The sequence below is a fragment of the Taudactylus pleione genome, unplaced genomic scaffold, assembly GCF_031769625.1.
Source record: "Taudactylus pleione unplaced genomic scaffold, aTauple2 ptg000121l, whole genome shotgun sequence".
NCBI lineage: Eukaryota > Metazoa > Chordata > Amphibia > Anura > Myobatrachidae > Taudactylus > Taudactylus pleione.
Genome location: NW_028284523.1, coordinates 9,612,018 through 9,626,059, shown reverse-complemented (window position 1 = coordinate 9,626,059; position 14,042 = coordinate 9,612,018). Strand labels below are relative to the sequence as shown.

Genomic DNA, 14,042 nt, shown 5'->3' with positions numbered 1-14,042 from the left:
GGGGGCAGCCCAGCTACTGAAGGAGTGCTGTGCACGCCCCCAGCCTGACGTTAAATGGGAGGCATGCAGTACGGGCATGCCCCAATTAGCATCACTTAGGGGGACGTGACTTATGGTAAGAAGGTCACGCCCCCTTTTTGGCGAGGGTGAGGGGGCATCGGAGTCCCTCTTCATATAAGGCTTATGGAACAGGCTCTAATGCTAGGTCTATTGGACCAAGAAGCCGGATTGACATCGGTGGACAGTTGACTGTGTACTCACTTAAGGAATCGGTATGTAATGCCGGCTGTCGGGTTGCCTCCTGTCAGACAGCAGCATCCCGATGATTGGTATCCCGTCCCTCCCTAATCCTCCCTTTTTGTAGCCTAACCCTCCTCATCCCGCACCCTAAGCCTACCTGTTAGTACCTAAATCTAAGTCTCTCCCCTTCGTGCCTAAACCTAACCCTCCCCCCTTAGTGCCTAACCATAACCCCCCCCCCCTTAGTGCCTAACCATATCCCCACTACGCTCCCTAAACCTTATCCTTCCCCCCCTGCGGCTAATGCCAAGGGCGCAACGGCTTCGTTCTGGCATCTGTCCTTCGGCATTCCGGCATCGGGATTAAGATAGGCGTCTTTATTTCAACGCCTATCTTAAGTCCCTTGTCGAGATTCCCCTGTCGGTATAGAGACCAGCGGCATCGCGACCGCCGGTCTCATAACCACATCACCTCACTAAATACTTGATTAAACCATGACAGCTCTAACAAGGTTCCTGTACAAATATACTGGCATTGATAGAGCTTCTATAAGAAACACAGATGTTTTGGAAGTAAGGCTCAGCCACATGCATATTTGACATCTCGGAGTTGAGCTACTAAATATGTATTTGCAAAAAAGTTGCATAGGGAAACATTCTTATATCCCTGTTGTAGGGCCATACGCATTCTGCAAAATATATCAATATGTATCTGTCACGGCAAGACAAAACATTGTAATATACAGTAGAGCTCTCAAAAGGTTAGTAACTAAAAATCTGCAGAATGTATCAATATGCATTTTTCTGTATGGGACAGGGTAATGTTATGCAGTTCTCTACAAAGGTCAATAATGTAACCTGCAGAATATATCCAAATAAGGGCCATATTCAATTCCCGGCGAAAAGTCCCGTACTTTTCGTATGCAGTACTTTTCGACCACTTTGCTGGTTTCCAATGCGGAAAAGTATTGCGCGCGTCGCTGCTTTCCGCTGTATTCAATTAGAAATCGGCGAAAACGGGAGCCGACGTAACTGTAATATGTGAAAAGTACTGTCAGATTTGGGGAAATGAGCCTGACACCCTCCAAAAGATGGTCTGACATTGGGGCTCACTGTAGATACCCCCCAGATAGCCCTGCTGAAGATATTTGGGGTACTTATAGGCTCTCAATAGCTTCTATTTCTCACCTTTGCAGAAGTGGTGAAGAATAGCATTTACAGGGTTTTTTTGTTCAAAATAAGTAGTCCCAGCAAAATTGGGGTACATGAAAATGGGTGCTAGCATATTTATAAGTTGCTAAAGTGAACATTTCAAAATCGCAAAGAATCCACCTGCCGCAAACACCTGCAAACTTAAAAACACCTGGGGCATACTTGGGGACCCCGCTGGAGTCTATTTTGCTAGTTTTTAAGTTTGTCCCCCAGATTTGAACTTTTTCACCCCCAAAACGAAAGTACTTTTTGGGGGTGATGTTAATACATTTTTAAACTTTTTTTGATGCAGATTACCTTTGGGGGGCTGTCCCAAGGGTGTAGGTTGGATCCCGCAGCTTTGCACCCTAAAACCCAAATTCTGCACTTTTTTTCGACACCTATTTTCATAGGCGAAAATTTATTGCAAGTCCCATTGCATTGAGTTTCCGCAGCGGCGAAAAGTCTTTTGAATTGAATACGGAGGAAACTTTTCACATGGCGAAATGATGTCACCGGCGAAACTATTCAGCATAAACTGACTTATCGTGGCTAATTGAATACGGCTCTAAATCTAAAAGGTGGTAGATAGAATAATTTTTTAAAAATTGTTCCGCAAATCTAGTCTAGACAGATCAGTAATCTAAAATATTGAATGTCATTTGTTCGAAATCCAAACAGGATGCAGATAAGGAGTATAAGCTTCTTCAAAACAGTAAAACAGTTTGTTTATTGGTCCACGCTTCTATTAATGTGAGACACAAAATGAACCTGCAGTCTTCATTTGGGCAAAACTACAACATAGAGGAGATAAAAGGCTAATGGGTCTATTTATAATGGTATGGCGATCGTGGCCATCAGGCTGATTTTTATATTGTCACTTTTCAATCCAATAAAGAAAGTTAGCAAAGCAATTTAACATGAAAAAAAGATCACCAACTTAGATACTCAGTAAGACTTAAGTTATCAAGCCAGTGTTTGCTGATTTGCTCATGCAAGAGCAGGTGTGGACTTTAAGTCCCACTACTGTGGAATAAAAAGTAAAAAATATAAATACATTTAAAGATCAGTAAGGTTGATACATTTTAATGATTTTAATCTTGCAGAAATAGTGGTGATATAAATACGCAACACCTGTTAGTAGATTTCTTACTGCAGAGAGTGTAATTGTTCATTTTTGCTCTTTGTTAAGTCTGCCCTTAAAGGTTGAACATAGTGTTCTGATTCAGAGTTGGGAATAGAGAGAGATATCTCTCTCAATTGATCGTCTTAGTGAAACCATGCTGCACTGCAGATGGGGCAGACTTAAAATGTGCAGAGAGATTTAGATTTGGGAGGGAGGCATCCAAACTGACATCTAAATTGTAGAGTAATAATAAAGCTGTGCAGTATTTGTGGGCTACATGTAAAAGTAGCCAGTATTTACCCTACATGCAAAAAAAATTATGTATCTACACGCCTTGCATTGCAACATGGTTTGTCCAGGTACACAATTAAGTGCTATCTCTCTCTCTATTCCCAACTCTGAATCAGGCCCTATGACTGTTCAAGCAATGCACAAATAGCAGGCAACATTATAAATTACAACCAAAAATTATACTGTTCGATAAGCCATGAATAGCTAGCCTGCTAAATGGTCCATTACAAATCTGTTACTAGGTACTGTCATACAAGTAGTGTGCCATTTATATATACTGACACTAGGTGGCAGTGTTGGAGTCTACAAGTGACATCAACAGGTCAAGCAAAATGTCAGCTCCTACTGAAGTTCATAAATACAAAAAGTATGCGTAGACACAAAGTTCCTTGTGTCTGATAATTCACACCCATTACTTTTTACTAAGCAAACATTAAAATACTGTAGTATGTACAGGCTTTGCTGCGCCCAGCGCCGTCCTGTGTTGCCGGCCCATCCCTCCTCTGCTCCCTCCCCCTGAGCTTACAAATTCACTATAGCACCGGGAGGGTGGGCGTTTGTTGCGCCCGCCGGATACAGTGGCACTCCAGGCGATGGCCCAGCTTGCCCGTGCCTAGAGCCGCTCCTGGGTATGTAATACTAAGCATAGTAACATAGCCAGAAAATCACTCTGACTATACATTTAATTGCTGCATTGAATTTAGTTCAAATTTCCAACCTATCCATCACTACATATGTAGACAGGAATTATATATTTATATTATTATTATAATTATTATAATACAAGTTAATGATCAATGCAAGATAATTAGATAAGCGATTCAATGGTAAAAAAAAAAAATGCCTTTTCTGTAGGGAAAGCCAGTGAGAACAATTAATTCAAAATAAATTTGTATGTCTCACTATTGCTAGAAAATCAACAAACAAACAAAAAAGTACTGGTGAAGGTAAAATAGTCAATAATCGGGGTCTCAAGAGAAAAATACCACTATCGCATTAAATTGAAACTCTACATAACCACTTCATCTAGTTAGATGTTCGAAAACATCACAGAGGTAATTTGTGAGTTTCTAAGCAGCTCCAACATCAAGTATAAATAAAACACTACATATCCTTCTCCTTAGAGCACATCAAGACAAAGAACATACAGTATGAATTGCAAATCAATGTCTCAATATAAAATGTGCAATGAATCCGATTACGGACTTTGAGAAATACTTTCCCATTGGACTTTTGCAGTATTAGGCTTTGCAGCCATGAGATCAATCACTAAAATCCTGGTATGCCCATTATTATTTATATTTAATATATATTAATGGGCTTACAGTAAAAATATATCGCTTGAGTCCTGGTCTGCCAGTATTCTATACATTTATAAATATGTACTAATACTCTTCTAGCAAAAAAATATTACTTAATGGGATTTACTACAAATCATCACTAAAATGATTGAAATGTAACCAAAGAAAGTTTAAAAAACCAGGTGCATGGTCGTGGTCAGCGAGAGGAAGTGACCTCTGCTTATAGAGAAGGGACAGGAAACATATTGTCACCTGGCGCAGCAACTGACCTGCCGATTATAGGGCAATAGGAGGAAGCTGTATGTGCAGGAAGGTACTTGGATGCCGCTTGTGTAGTACATAGGGGCAGTACAGATGGTGTAATGGTTAGCGTTACTGCCTCACAGCAATGAGGTCATGGGTTCAATTCCCACCGTGGCCCTAACTGTGTGGAGTTTGTATATTCTCCCTGTGCTTGCGTGGGTTTCCTCCGGGTTCTCCGGTTTCCTCCCACACTCCAAAAATATACTGGTAGGTTCATTGGTTCCCCACAAAAATTAACCCTAGTGTGTGTGCGCATGTGGTAGGGAATATAGATTGTAAGCTCCACTGGGGCAGGGACTGATGTGAATGGCCAAATACTCTCTCGGTAAAGCGCTGCGGAATATGTGTGCGCTATATAAATAACTGGTAATAATAATAATAATAATAATAATAGGAAGCTTTAAGGGGTCTATTTACTAAGCAGTGTTAGGAGAAGTGAAAAGTGAAGAGTGAAAAGTGATAAGGTGCCAGCCAGTCAGTTCCCAGCTGTCATTTTTCAAGCACAGCCTGTGAGATGACAGTTGGGAGCTGATTGGCTGACACCTTATCACTTTTCACTTCGAACACTGCTTAGTAAATAGACCCCTAAGAGTTTTAAATGTGAAAATATTACAGTTGATGCATCCCCCCTAACAATCCATCAATTAGTTGCTCTTACTGAATGCAGTGTTTGTCCAAGTGTACAAGATTCACAATTGACACTAACACAGATCCCCATATTCTCATTTTCCCAACATTAAATTCTTAGTACAAGATCAAAGGTAACACGGCAGCTCATTTGTTTTTAAATAGCCAAGTCCCAGCATAAAATGTGTATAGAAATAAATGTAATTAATAAATGTAATAAATGATTCAGAAGATAAAACATTCATTAAAGTTCTACTTTTTGACAATTAAATTGCAGCAGATCCTTGCAGTCCCCCATTCTCACCTATGGGGAGATGTACTAATCTCCGAAAAGTGATAAAGTGGAGAGTGATAAACCACCAGCCACTCAGCTCCCAACTGTCATGTTACAGGCTGTGTTTGAAAAGTGACAGTTGGGAGCTGATTGGCTGGTGGTTTATCACTCTCCACACCTTAGTACATCTGGGGGGGGGGGGGGAGAAAAGGAGAGAGGGAGAGAGAGTGTGAGTGTGTAATGTAACCTTGATGAAAAAAAGGCAGAGAGTAGTGTGCTGAGTTGAGCTGCAGCAATCCCAAAAGGGAAAATAGCAGCCATCTTAATTCTAGGGGAAGCTAATCTGTATTATATTATTATTATTAATGTAGGTAATGTTGAAGTAGGGGCGGATGTAATCAGCTAAAAATACTCATAACACCACAAACCTTCATTCCAATTACATATATTTGGTGCAATGCCTGCCATGTATGTAGTTCATCCAACTGTGCACTTTTAGTACGATATTCACATTTCTCTTCCTGGTCATCTGAGCAGAGGAGGATACTGTCATATAGGATAACTGAATGCTACCATTCCCTTATTTTTAAAGCTCATCCTCTCCCCTTACAACCGGCAAATACTGTTCTTGAGAAACTCACCTCTGTCCTGAGCCACTCTCTAGGGCTGATATACACAGACTTGGAATAAATACAGCACTCAGTGTAAATGTAATTATAAAGCTCACTTGCGCCATTTACACAATCAACATCAAGAGCGCTGTATTCATTAAGAATTCTGTGTATGTCATGTCCCAGGAAAACCATTATCTACAGACGCAGGGGAGAGTTTCTACTAAGTCTGGACCCGAGAGACCCACAGTATATTCATATGAGGGAGGAGGGGGTTTATCTCTAGTGGGTCTGGATTGAACCAACATCTTTAGCATCAGGCACAAAATTAGTAATATTCCTAAATCTCCAGTTGTAGAAGACTCCATCGACACTCTATTAGAGAAGAAGTGAGGGACGGAACATTAGATAGCATATCCAGAATCCAGCCCACTACACAAAGAATACAACCACCATAAGCGTTTTCATGTTATATGAAAAACCCAGACTCAGCCATGAACATATGAACATCTAAGCTAAGGTAATCTACAAAGTCATTGAGATTCTATTTTTGGAAAAACATTCAGGCAAGGTGTTAATTTGGGAAAGGTCTGGCAGAGCTGATAAGTGAGAACTTTTACTCTCTGTGTGAAAAGCCTCCAGAGGCACAAACTCCCTCCCCAAGCCGGCCTACAAAGCAGTGAATGGGGTGTTCTGTCAGTGCTGGGGCTGATTACGTATGCGAACTGCGACTGCTCTGAAACCATGCAGAGCTTTTCAGGTCACTGTCATGAATGGTTCTTTTCAGCCGTGCAACTTACTTTCCATGGAAGCATTTGGGAATTGTGCTGAACTTTCTCCTTCTGTCTTTGATGAGACTTGACTTCTTGCTGACTATGTGGTAGAGTTTTTCCCCTTTCTCTGCGATCATCACATAGGCATCTCTCTCCATCCCCAGCTTCAGACCTGCAGCGGCAGACAACGGAATATTATATAGATGCAGCATGTTATGTACAGCTTATAGACTACAAGCTCTTCTGACCAGAGATGCCGTCCTCATTTGCCATTGAAAGTATTAAAAAAAATACCATACTCATATAAAGCAATGGTTTCTTTATTTGTTATAATTGTATATGCACTAATTCTGAGGAAGCTACAGCACCAAGATGAGTCATAGAATATACTGGAATATTGCATCTATTCATATAACACTGGAAGATCACATGACAGACATATAGTTGATTCAATGTATAAATAGGATCTAGCCGCATAACTGAGATACACGTAACAATGTACAAACTGAAAATGTTTTCAATAATCTTTGCTGATACACCCAATTGCAGTGTCATTATTATTAATTTTCACAAATACTTCTTACCCATTGCCAGTAAAAGTGTGTATACTTATGAGTCACCAAATATATATTATTAGGACCGAAAATCTGCTTTTTAATCCCTAGACTGCTATTTATGCTCTGCCCAATGTACCACTGTCACTCACTATAGCTCTCTATGGTCCTATACAATATAAAATACATGCATATATTTTATCCCTAATAAATGGATAATGGTCCATTTATGAACGTGTGCATGCTGTTTGGTGAGATCATGTGCCTTCTCTTGCACAACTGCAATTGTTCTTACTAGAAGCACATGGATTTGAAGTAGGGAGGTGCAGGCTCGGATAGGTTCGAGTTTGCACGTGGAGTTCGGATTTTTCCCTCCAAAAAAACGGAACTCAGAAAGAGGCAAAACGTCATCTTGCACGGACGAACATCATCATTCCTGGACTTTTGTCCAGGAATGATGATGTTCGTCCGTGCAAGATGACGTTTTGCCTCTTTCTGAGTTCCGTTTTTTTGGAGGGAAAAATCCGAACTCCACGTGCAAACTCGAACCTATCCGAGCCTGCACATCCCTAATTTGAAGGCCTAATGCTGACATTACACCATTGCAGGCGATGAAGCACATGAACGAACAGAGAAACTAACAGCGAAGGTCCATATTTTAAAGTTCATGAATGTTCCTTTTTCTCAAAATGTATACAGTGTTCGTGTTTAAATAAATTAAGGTACAAAGAAAAACATATATGTAAGGTGAGCCGGGTGCAACTCTGTCATCTGACCTCATGTGGTATTTCCCCAAAGATGAACCAGGATAAATATGAATTGGTACAATATGCACACCACATACTCCTCAGAAACAGTTTTTAATTTGTGCTCAAGGATCACTATCAATGAACAGGACGCCCAGCCCCTCACCGGCCGCAGACTCGGACATCAGAGGTTGTGATCTCCTGTTCTTCACAGGTCATTAACCTGGAATTGATCATAAATGACAAGCACTAGATGGCACAAGAGTACGCAAATGCTCTCATTTAATTTCTGACAAGCATTTTAGTTTTGACGTCATATAATGAGGTTAGCGATGGGACTCGCTTCCTTCTTCCCAAGACAAATAGGAGTAAGGACTCAGCCCACTTTACACCCAGCAAATAAACCAGAACTTGGCTAATTAGTTAAATAAATGAAAGCTCATTTCTAGTGACACTTGTGCTCAACAACACTTATAATCAACACTTCCGCTGAGAATTATCACATACAAACAGATAGGATATGTAAGCCTTCGTGATTAACAATTAGAGTCAGAATGATGTTTATCATAATCATTTTCAGAAGTTAAATGAGAAAAATGTATTCCAGATATATTATCATATATGATTTCCATGGCTACTCTGGAACATGGTCCATGAGAATCAGCTTTTAATAGTACATTTTGTCTACAGTATAAATGTACGGCAGGGTGGACTAGATCATGTGCAGGTAGGTATCCCATCTGTATGTAGTCAAAATACAGGTAATTCCCACTTGTGGTGTGATAACACGTAAGTTCCTGAGCTTGCCACTTACAGTAATTCCTTATATGACTGTATATAAGGAACTTTATACGTAGTATGGTGCCTTATAAACAAGGCAACACACATATAATCTGGAATAAACATTATAGCATACCTTAATTGCCTTTTACTGCGATTACATCATTTGTTTGTGTTTTTGCAGCACTTGTGGATTGCTTACTATACAGTAGTTGTGGCTTCTGTTAGGTAACATTGTTTATGCTATCACCAGGTCTGGCTCCTGAGCATAGAGTTATAAAATTCAGTTTCATCGGAGGTTAAAAGAATGTTACGTAGTAATGCCTGAGTGATCAAACAGCCAAAGAGAAGTCTGAACGATCAGCAGGAACTATGCTGCTAAATTTCAAAACATTTGTAAGCTAGAAACTGAGAAGAACGCTTTGTTCACATGCACATATGAAGATATTTAAATTGTAATAAGTCAGCTGCTTTCCTCATGGGCTTCGCTCCTTTTGTTCTTCAGACCACATTCCCAGCCAAGTGCACTAACCCATTTCTTTACAGAGCATCTGGACTTGTTTCGTCAAGACGGCCGTCGAGATTGTGTATGTGTGAACAGCAGAGCATACAAGCTAATATCCGCATTTATTACCAAGCACGCAATGTGAGTGAAACTGCGGCCAAATCGCCCCAGTTGTCATCAAACATAAAAAATACAAGCAAATGCATCCTTCAACTTCTGCTGACATTTAGATGTAGGGAAATATCCATAATCTTGTCTGGTAAAATAAGCACATCGTTTACTCTAGATATACCTAGCAACCAAGATCTAAATTATAAATTAACAATAAGGATTCTATAAATAATTCAAACAATACGTACAGTAACTCTACCAGTGTCTGTCCACCAGCATGTCATCACACAATCTCATTCATGTAGAACCATCAAATACAACTTACAGAAAACATGTGAAACTTAGGGCCTGATTCAGAGCTGGGCGCTAATGCAGTAGCGTCTGCGACTTTTGTCGCAGATGCCACTGCAAATGTATTCTAATGCCACAGCCGATGGGCTGTCTACTTAGACCAGTGGTTCCCAAACTGTGTGCCGTGGCACCCTGGGGTGCCTCAGGACACTTGCAGGGGTGCCTCAGGTTGGTGGTCTAGCACCAAATCAAATTATTTATAGTCAATATGATGTAAATATGAGGACAAAGAGAGACGCAAACCTGTCTACTACCACATAACTGAGCCTAAGGATGACAAGTAAGCACAATTTACTTAATTTTTTTTTCTTCTGAATTTCTTTTGGCTTAGGGGTGCCATGAAAACAAATATGATACTCTAGGGTGCCGTGATTCAAAAAAGTTTTGGAACCTCTGACTTATACTATATATTCAGAAATGGCTGCGCAATCCTCTAATAATTATCCACAGACTTATTACCGTGTATTAAATTCAATATTTATTTCCACAATCTTAATGATATAAAACAGCATATGCTGTAAAAAAACAAAAAAAAAATACACAAAATTTAAAACACTTAAAATTAGCTAACACATACAATGGTAACTTTGTTAATATGAATAAACTGTGTCTTGCAACAAGGTTATTTGTAAGGCACTACAACAGCTGATTGAAAAATAGATAAATATAGTGCGAACAAAGAAAGTCAAAGTTCTAATATCATAGTATATGCTCTAGTGTTTTGAATGATAATACCGTCCTCAGTGGGTTTCATATGATGAAGAAAAATGGAAATAGATGCTGGTAGTTGCTCATAGTAACCGAAGGAGTAGAGCTCTGATGGTTGTCCTTAGTAACCGGATCAGGTGCTATGAGTTATCCCGAGGTTTATGTATTTTGTCTGTACAAGCAGCCGTGCAGAATAAGGGCTGCCTATGGTGGTCACTTGCCGCTACACCGGTGGTAGATGACTGCATCTACCACCTTGCTGCCGGGAGCATGACGCCAGCGTCACGTGACGTTCCTGTTGGGAATGGAAAGGAATGTTCCCAGAGCAGTGGCGGAACTCCCGGAGACAATGGAGTCATTTGCCGCCGGGCGCCAGCCCTGAAGGGGGCACCTGGCTCCATTGTCACCTGGCCCATTCCGGGCACTGCTGAGGAGGAGCTGCATGGAGAAGGAGCGCCTCTGATCGGCGCTCCTTCTCTCCGCTCTCTCCTCCTCCCTCCCTCCCCCCGGTAACAGCGGCAGCTGGAGCTCACTCCTGAGCTCCAGCTTCCAGGTCTCGCAGTGCACTATGGGAGTGACGTCATGACGTCACTCGTATAGTTCAGAGGAGCGGGCACCAACACAGGCAGGCACTGGAGCGGTAAGGTAAGTGTTGTGTGTGGTGTGTGTGTGTGCGCGCGCGCGGGGGGGCTTACTACTGGGGGCTCCACAGGGGGCATTACTACCGGGGGCATCCTTTGGGGGCACTACAGGGGCCTTACTACTGGGAGCACTATTGGGAGAACTACTACTGGGGGCACTTCAAGGGGCATTACTATTGGGGCACTGCAGGGAGCATTACTACTGGGGGCACTAATAAAGGTGGCATTACTTTTAGGGGAATTATTACCAGGGGCATTACTACTGGGGGCACTGCATAAGGGGCACTGCATAGGGGGACCACTATTTATCAGTTTCTTATAAACTGGGTAATAACAGACAGACAGAGGTAGGAAGGCCCTGCTTACAATCTATAGGATGCAGCTGTGACGTTGCACAGACCACGATAATCGCTTAGCTGAATGAAAATCGGCATAGGGTTCAACTCTGAATCAGGCCCCGAAATAATAAACAATAGTTACAGATCTACTGAATAGTTTCAAGTTTGATAAGGGACTTCCATGTTACATTAATTTCTTATACCAAACAACTTGCATTGTAGGTTTAGTGGTCCTTTAGAAATATAAAGAACATTTCAAGAGCTGAGAGTTATGAATCACACATGAGCTATAACATATATTTAAAAGTCAATGAAATATCAAAGACAAACTATACCTGGGCTCATCAGTGTACCAGACCTACGACACAGAGAATAGCAGGTATAGGCAGTGCTGTACAAACTCTGCCTGTGTACATGCACGATGTAAAGTAGATACACCCAGAGTAGCAGATAAAAGAGCGCATAATATAATCAATTATCTGCCCAAATTACAGATTGTGTTTATAATAATTTGGCATAAAATGTTATTACAGCACCTTAATCTGATTAATTTAGGGTGTGTGTTATCCTTATTTTTTAAAAAATAATAATCTTTTTAAAGCTTTTAATCACTGACTTAGCCTCCTGATTAACAGCTATAACAAACTTGTCACCTGTGGGCAAAAATATGGTAATATTCAATATATAATCAGGAATAGGCCAGTTATAACAAGCAAGTCAAAATGATACCTGCCAACTCACTCCCACTGAATAAACCATCATCTCAAGCGAGGTGCATCAATGGCATATAAAGTAAAGTTGAGAAAACTGAACCAATTATAATTTACCATCATTTCCCAAACCTCTGCATGGAATCTTTAAAAGTCAATCACACCAAAATTCTACCCATGCCCAAAGTTTCCTTACACAGGGTCATAGGGAGGGGTGTAAATCTTGCCAGTAGGGCGTCTGGAAGTGCACTATGCAACCGGTAGTGCTGCTGCAGTTCTGCTCAGAGCATCAAAAGGATGGGCACTGCACAGGGTGGCAGTGAGCCCTGTACACACAAGATGCCACCATAACCCTGATCCACACCCTTGTAATGCAAAGTCCTCCAACATCATTCTGTCTGGACAGCCAAGGACAAGACTACACCCCTTTGAGGTCAATCATTAATGCCTCTGCAAGACTCGTCTATACGTTTTGCCCTCACTCAGCTGCTGTGCTTCTTTGTAAGTACATGCACTGGTGTATCTAAACCCAGCACTAGGAAGAGACTGGAAAGTGAAATTGAACAAATGCGTTATACAAAATGGTAAGAGGTTGGACTTGGATGTTATGTGTCTCTGCTTCCACTGTACATTTCCAAATTCACAAACCTTTAAATGAAGGAGCAGATTTTCCCAGGTGTAGGGCCAAAAAACAGGATGTGTGCTTCATCTATGAATGCACTAGGTGCATAATTTGGAGCACTGGAGCCAGGGACGTGCATACTCCTGAGATTGATATAAAATTTATTAGAATAATACAAAGAAGATATTTATAACTTATACACATCTTCTTTGTTTATTGTAATCATTTTTATAGTTAAGACTCACCAGCTTTGTGGAGCTCACCAGCTTTGTGGAGCTCCATGGGACTGCAGGGAAACAAGAGATGAGGCAGCAACAGCACAGCCTCGCTTCTGTAGAGTCAGACACTGCTTGCAGAGCTGGGGGTGGGACCACACCACGGGCAGTAAGCTACACAGAAAGAGAGCTAATACAGGCATGCCTCTGAGTATGGGGGGTGTGCCTTGAGCACTGATTGATACCTTGGATGTCTCATGTGACCAGGAAATGTCCAGCAGAGTTTAGAGATTGGAGTCAGCAGTCAAGAGAAGACACAGTTATATAGGTAGGACAATCAATGAACACTGAAGCTTAAGTGTAGTGTTGGTAGAGTTACAGTGAGTAGGGGGTGAGACAGGCTCCCAGAACTCAGACCCATCTCCATGTGTGCCTGCCCAGCACATCACTGATTGGAGCATTTTTCCTTTTATAAAGAACGTTTACTGGTCACAGACAAGGGAGCAATCTCATTTTGTTTGGCAAAAAAACGAAAAAACTTTAGCTGTAGAATTTGTTTAAAACAAAGAAAAAGTTTTAGCATAATGTCTGTTTATAAAGACCCCCCCTTCCTTGTACATACTACATTAAATGTCACACAAAGCGGCACACTCACATGTTCTTCAGTGCTCCATGCACACACACTATCATCTGAATGGTATATGTAACCACTGCATGATAGGCCTTACATCATATCATGTCATGTGATCACCCACAGCGCCTGCTCTTAAACAAACCATAATGGAATCCCAAAAATCCCTCATTCTAAGTGACCCTTAACTGAAAAAAAAAAAAACTACTCTTGTCTCCTGACAAACACTTCACAAAGTGTGACATATTATCGTCTCAAGACTTCAGATAAATTAATGTATAATCTACATTTTCCAATCGTTGTTCTCATAGTGGAAACAAGAATGTATAATGAAAATATTAGCCAGCATATGTAAATAATGTTTTGGCAAAGGCCATTTCTGTCAGGAATTGTG

General features: G+C 41.0%; 1 protein-coding gene across 1 annotated transcript in view; it reads right to left on the bottom strand.

Annotated features, from left to right (window-relative positions):
* Positions 1-14,042, bottom strand: part of PREX1 (phosphatidylinositol-3,4,5-trisphosphate dependent Rac exchange factor 1) — a 343,823-nt gene that overhangs the window by 152,010 nt on the left and 177,771 nt on the right. Inside the window, exon 10 of the mRNA XM_088472186.1 lies at positions 6,764-6,908. Within this exon, the coding sequence (XP_088328312.1) occupies positions 6,764-6,908 (145 nt within the window). The remainder of the gene's footprint in view (positions 1-6,763; positions 6,909-14,042) is intronic.